Source organism: Watersipora subatra, chromosome 7 (genome assembly GCF_963576615.1).
Source record: "Watersipora subatra chromosome 7, tzWatSuba1.1, whole genome shotgun sequence".
In the NCBI taxonomy this organism is placed as follows: Eukaryota; Metazoa; Bryozoa; class Gymnolaemata; order Cheilostomatida; family Watersiporidae; genus Watersipora; species Watersipora subatra.
The window spans coordinates 58,430,786-58,437,977 of record NC_088714.1 but is presented as its reverse complement, the minus strand read 5'-3'; the positions used below and the strand labels follow the sequence as shown (position 1 = coordinate 58,437,977).

Below are 7,192 nucleotides of genomic sequence, written 5' to 3'. Positions count from 1 at the left end.
ATTATGCACTATATAAAATGTTTCATTTATATCGAAACTGATACGACCTGTCACATATTTGACCACCAGTTGACCAATTTAACTGACTCCTACAATTGACTATTGATTGGCAATAGTTGATCATTAGTGAACTCTTTGTTGACCTAACTGCATGTATATAATCTTTAACAGTTGAGAAGCATTTCATAAAGTTAGCCAATCAGGGTGTAGAAGTGATGTAATTTGCATGCTCATTGGCTCATACTCTGTGTTTGATTACAATAAAGATTACTCCATGCATTTGCTTGCTGTTTTACTTATACTGTTTTTTCTCTATTGATTACGAGAGTTACTTTCTGAAAAAAGATTGCTTTCCCTACCTCTATGTTTTAACCTCTATGGTTCAAAGTACAATTCCTATAGTAAATGTGCATTAATATGCTGAAATATGGTGATGCTTCATAGCTTTTAATAGTAAATTTAAAACAAGTGTATTCATTTCTTTTGTAGCATTTGGAGCAATGAAACACAAAGCCATCTATGTTTTGTTATATTTTATTTTTATTCATCAAAATATACAATATAAAGTTAGTTAGTTTGGTCAGCTCCAGTGAAATGCTTTCCAATGGTGTCGACAGCGCTGTTGATAGTGTTGCCGATTCCATCAATGGCTGGCTGAGCATTGCTGAGGGTTTGTTCTGTAACAAATCAAAAGAGTTATTACTACTGACATAAGTTGTTATAGCGATTCAGTCGATCGATCGCTGCCAAGAGTCAGCGAGTTAATAATAATTTTATGTACAAGTAAAACCAGATTTAAGAGTAACTATAAGACATGGGCAATGCTCTGAAACAACTACAACTGAAAAATGTGATATATTAACCTGATTGGCTATAAAATTACGACTGACGCTGATTTGACCTTGAAATGATGAAGGGAGAGATAAACCACCGTGAAAATATTGTAAGACTTGAACTAAAGGAGAGCATAGCTTTACAAGCCATATTTAACGTTATGCTATATAAATGGGTTGTCTAGTCAATCCTTTACTCTAAGCATGATACAGAGGATGCATAAAACTCACTGAGAATGTCAGAAACAGCCTCTGAGAGAGCTCCAAGAGCATTCTTTCCGTGCTCGAGAAGGGTATTTCCATGGGCCTTCAAGTCATCAACATGACCAGAGAGTTTTCCCTTGAGGGCATTGACGTGTCCCTTGACAGTGTCAACCAAGTTGCTAAAGTGTCCCTTGAGTGTGTTTCCGAGTCCAGCAACAATCTACAAGGATAGTAGCCAGTTGACAGCAAGGAACATGGCCGGCAGCACAATCCCAAAAAGGTGAACTATGAGCAGAGTGAGGCTCGCAGAAGTGGAATTGCAACGAGTAGAAAACTCCTTTATTACTCTCTACTCATCCTAGCGCGTAGTCGATAAATACAAAAGGAAAACTTGCTTGCCTGCTGATGTCATTAACCACAATCTGGAGAAATAAATAGCATGACAGTTGTTAGCAGGTGCTTTAGACGAGCATTGCTAGAGGAATACATACTACGCAACTGTAAGGTCTAGTGTCAGAGCAGGTGTCACTCAACTTACATCTTTGAATGGTGAAACTGCGGAGCTGATGGCAGTACCAATGTTCTGCAGATGCTCGCTGAGGGTGGTTCTCTTTCCAACCAGGACATTAGCACCCTTCTGCAGAAGTGTACTTACGAGGTCACTGGCCTTTCCCTTCAGCTACAATATGAAGAATCTAAGGCTATAAAACAGGAGTGACATGAATCAGCAACTGCTGTGTAAAGTTGCTTTCTCGTAGTTTATGTCATATGAATTCTACCCAGTAGTGTTGTCAATAGCTCACTTGTAGATTAACTGAATCTGATCAACAACAAATAAACCAACTAGAGTTGAGGCTACATCTTTTACTTTTCTGCAAACACATTTAAAAAAAGAAAAATGCCCAGAAAAAACTACTTGGGAAATGACATCATGAGTTGCTATAGTTGATATCGGCTATCGCGTTCAAGTTTCAGCGGTACACATATACATTTTGTCGGACTTTTTTTAACTATACATAGGCGTCATAATTGCACTATCGCTTGATCTGAGTTTTTAACCAGGGCCAAGTTTTGTGGACATCAATCTTGAGACATCCTGGCAGTCAGATCACCTCCAACATCAAAACAATCGCCAATGAAAGAAAAGTACCGATACATTCTGATAAAGTTTACACAAACTTTGTGCAAGTCCTTCTTTAAGTGGCTGCTAAGTAATAGAACCAGTTGGTTGTTAGAGATCAATGATGTAACCAGACGTATATACGTACGTTTGAGAGAGCACCCTTGATTGATTCCACAGCGCTGTTGAGCAAGTCCTTGCCCTTCTGGAGCAGACCCTCAAGGATTCTCTTCTGTCGTACATGGTGCTCAGCCACAACGTCGTCGACGGCGTCCTTGGCATCCTGGGCATCCTAGACAACGAAAAGCAGGCTGTGTGTATATTAGATATGTTTAAGATGGCCCATGGAAAAGACAATGGCTGGTTACTATAAGCTTTAAAAACTATCCATAAACTCAATACATAAGTGTGTTTGTTCAAAGATAGAGTTCCTCCACACTCTGCCTTGTAGAGAGTCAAAGTGAAGTTGGTTTTTACATAGCTGATTCTCTTAAACTGTAAAACTAGTAAAACTATCATCAGTAAAACTATCAAACTATGCAAAATAAGATTTTATCACTGTAGTTTAATTTTGCTCAAAATATAATCTAAAAATAAAAGGTCATGTTGAAAATTTAATTTCAAAATTAATGCACTTCTCTGTTGGCTTGCAAAACCTTTATAGGCTTCATGAATACTCAATAATGTAATGAACTTGACCTGTCTCATAACTAGGGTTATTGACGTACTCGCAACTGTTGACCAGTAAAAAATTTGTTTACAAATTTGTACTATTATAGTTAATAAATGATGAATGAATGAATAAGATGAATAAAAGCATGTGACAAAAGTGACACAGGTATAATAGTGGACACAGGCGACATAGTTGACACGGGTGACACAAGTGACACAGGTGATGCAAGGTGGCACAAGTGACACAGGTGATCTAGGTAACACAAGGTATATGGGTGACAGAAATGTCATAGTTGACAAAAGGTAACACAATTGATATAGGTGACATGAGTGACACATGGGACATGGATAGCACAGGTGACATTGAATATATACATGTAGGTGATACACATACTGTCAGTGAAGCAAGTTTGTCATGGAACTTGTCAGAGATTGCTTTGAGCTTGTGGAGTGCATTTGCCAAAGCAGAAGTTGCAAGATCCTTTCCTTTGTGCAGCAGGTCATTCAACTAAAATGTTGCATTAGATCAGAAATTAAAATGCTGGTAGTACGCACTCAAACCAGCAAATACTTCATAAGAATATTTTAGAATCTCAGAACAATGTAGCTAAATTCATACCTTGCCAAATAAAGCTTTTCCTTGTGCTACTAGAGGTAGAACATCTCTCTTTCCAAGTGTGCCTATCAGATTGCCCAAAATTCCCTTGGCAGCTTCTGTAAGTATGTGAAAAAGCAGTTTAACTTTCTTCATTTCAAAAATATTATTAACTGAAGAATTAATTTTAGAATCTAGATTTAGTTCTAGATTCTTTGAACATTTTGGAATTGCAATACCAGCAAGTTAGTGGCTACAATTGCTGTTGCAATTGTTTTAACAAAATTCATTTATACGTAGCTTGATTCAGTCGTTTCTGCTTATGTCAAAAGGCGCAAAAATTATTTGTCATCGCCAGTGCTGGTTTTTTTGTATGTATGTACTGATCTGTATAGCACTTGCTTCAATTGGCCTAGACATACAAGACATAAAGACTAGCATTTCTGAGTTTCTCAAGAAAACTTGCAATGCTCGAATCTTTTTGGCTGATTTGTTTGTAATTCAGAGTACCCTTTTTGTTTATCAATGTGACAAAGCAGCAAATCTACTATTTTAAAATTAAAGGGTTACAACCATGAAGAGAATAAAATTGTTCAACCACAAAACTTCATTGAACAATTATTTTAAAACATCATTTATGTAATAAATTTATTATATATTATTCAACGTCTTTGCGAAATATATTTAATTAATATTAAGTAACAAATAATCCTGTATACCCAACCACCCACTTCATAGCTAAAACCACTGAGCACACCAGACAAACATCTTGCCTGTCCTATGTCTAAAACATTCATATAGCACAATACTTTGTTTTTTAAATACTATTAAATTCTGGTGTTATAATTTTAGCTTCTTTATTATTTCTACCTGGCCTGATTTACTCGTGTCAGCATTAGCACTTAAAATGATGTTGAAATCAATTTAGCTGTTACAATTTGATTTTAAATGATTGAAGCTGATCGAATGGGTTAATACTTTGTGACTCTGAAAACATCGGAGATTGTAGAGAAATAGAAAACAACAAATAAAATAGAAGTTGCTTAACGAGATGGTGAATGCAAGAATTGTAAACTGAATGTAAAAAACAAGTTCAGTTATTGATTATGTAATAGGAAGAGTTTGAACTGTTTGTATAATAATAGTAATGATAATGCGAATAATGGTGGCTTCCTCTTTAGCATGCTGGATTTTACTTTTAGTGAAAATGATGAAATTGAAGGTTTTCTGGTAACTTTTCAATTTTGAAATGTGTGATTTACTTTGGACCAAGTTTTGTATGTTTGATTGTTCATAATTTATTATTTTATTTTCTATTCGAATTTGAGGATAATTTCAGGCCTAATATTATAAAATTATTCAAATTTTTTTCCCTATGGAGCACAACAAAAGATGCTTTAGTATTTGGAGATAGGCTTTTAACATGCAGCCTCCAAGTTCAAGTTAAAAACATGAACTATGAGTCTATGCTCTATTTGGAGCCTATGCGTTACTTGCTATTTGAGCTCTAATTTTAGTTGAACACTCAGAATGGAGTTATTATCTTTTTTATTATGTAGTAAAGAAAACTCCGAAATACTCACCTTTCACCTGATCAAGTAGGTTGTTAGCAAGTGCACCTGCTGTTTCTTTGAGATTGTCTATTAGGTCAGCCTGACCAGCAGCAAATAGACCGACGATAACAACAAGGATGATTGATGCCCTCATGATTCTAAAGGCAATAAAATGGAATGGTTGTGAAATTCAATCCGATTCGTCCAACAAAATAGAAAGCAGTCTTATAGCAACGAAAAGATGAAAACATGAGCTTACCTTTTTAGTCCAGCTAGAAATCCAGAATGGTAGGAGGTTGGAAAAGAGCTGGTTTAAATACATATTTTTTCATAGGTTCACATCTGCTTGTTCTCACAATACATGGCACGAGCTGCTCAATAAAGTAACATCTGACATTTTCCACCATTGCAAGGACCATGAACACACCATGAACTTTGAACCAGCCTTCCTGCGCTGCCCCACTAAACTATCATATTTTATTAGCTAGTGATTAGGTACATTTTTGTATTTTACAATTTATTAAATAAAGAATTACTTTTTGGTGAAGTGTTTTTTTTAGATTAATTCTGCTTGCTCCAATTATCATTACACTTCCGATTGGTGTATATGTCCAGTGAAATGTATTAGCCTTTGTCTTCCTTCTCACTCTTTACTAACATTCACTTGTTATGCTGATATTTCGAGACTAACATCGAATTTGTTTGCTGCTTATAATTTTCTGGGTTATATGTTATAATGCCCGGCATTGCACGAGTATTAAAAAACAGCTTATAAACACTGGCAGGTAATGTAGCTGCCTGCCACTTGTCATTAGCTTTGCACATTGCCACTGGGTAACTCGAGTAAGCTAGTATCGTATTGCCAAACTTAGTAATAAAAGCTGTGAGATCAAGGTTTAATAACATTGCGTCGTAATGCAGAGTGCTATGCATATTTTAACCTCAATAATGATTCGTATCGTCCAATGAACCAACTGCATCTCACGTAGCTCAATAGGTTAGTTTATTGCCTGGGAGGCTCCGATCAAATCTTCTGCAATAAGAATTCTTCATTGCTAGATAGCTAGATGCTCTAACTGGACAGACCAAACGACAGACTTTGAGATTTATATATATATATATATATAAATATATATATACATATATATATATATATAGAATTAACAACACTGATACAATGTTTCTTTTCTCAGGTTGAACCCAATTTCTTATATCATATTATTCAGCATTCAACCATGCTCTTGCATGATGAGTTCTTTGGCCTCAGACAACAATGAGAAAATTTGTTTATAAACCAACATTGAGTGTACACAGTTTATATTCTACTAGATGTTGTTATTTACGATCCTGTAACTAACCTCCCAATCTTATAGAATATTTATTGAAAGATAATAGAGCTATCATAGCCACAATTATATTGACTTTTGTTAATTGGTATGATCATAAGCAACCAGCAATAAAATTTTTACCTTGTATTATTTCCCCATGCATTGCAAAAGCACTAATATTACTAACAAGAAGGAATGGAAACTTGTTCGACTCACCTAACAAAAAGTTGGTGTTGTGTCTACCTTAAAAATTGTTGCTGTTTGGTTGGGTTATGGCATCATAACAAACCTTTACAGCTTTGGTTCGGTCACAAGTTAGATATAACTCACAGGTTACATTTTGATTGTTTTGGAAGTTGTCCGAATGATAGTAGAAGGCAACCGAGTGGCACTTCCAACAATTTTTATTTGGATACACAGTTGTAGGGAATAAGATAATGCCCAGATAGTTATTTTAATGCATGCAAGCTCAATCTATATATATATTTCTCAAATTTTGTGTGTGTATTGGTGTATTCATGTGTAGATGTAATTGTCCAGCTATAGCTATTATTTTAGCATTGCGCCTACGCATTACGATGCCTCTGTTAAACAATATTTTGGGACGTAAGCATATGCAACAAGATGCTTCTTCGTCTTTTTTTCGTTAGGTCTAATTTATTCCACCCTACAATATCGACAATAATTTATAGATCTCGAACTTAAAATTTGGTGATTTGTGTCCTGGTTATATACGTTATTAAAGGATATACATCGTTGAACTCGCCATGGCGAGTTATCCGTATCCCTTTTACGGTATATCCGATATACATTTTATTAAAAGAGTTAGCAAATGGATAAATGATAAAATTTCTGTTAAAAGTTTGAAGTTTACTAAAATACATACT

The 7,192-nt window shown here is 35.3% G+C and overlaps 1 protein-coding gene across 1 annotated transcript; it reads right to left on the bottom strand.

The window, feature by feature from the left end:
* Nucleotides 1–543: 543 nt before the first annotated feature.
* On the bottom strand, nucleotides 544–5,131 carry LOC137400179 (uncharacterized). The gene is made up of 7 exons (XM_068086498.1): nucleotides 5,008–5,131; nucleotides 3,449–3,543; nucleotides 3,224–3,337; nucleotides 2,306–2,449; nucleotides 1,576–1,716; nucleotides 1,065–1,257; nucleotides 544–677 (listed from the first exon to the last, which is right to left on the bottom strand). Exons 1-7 carry the CDS (start codon nucleotides 5,129–5,131, stop codon nucleotides 568–570), a joined length of 921 nt encoding a protein of 306 aa, XP_067942599.1. The 3' UTR covers nucleotides 544–567.
* Between the last annotated feature and the right edge of the window lie 2,061 nt (nucleotides 5,132–7,192).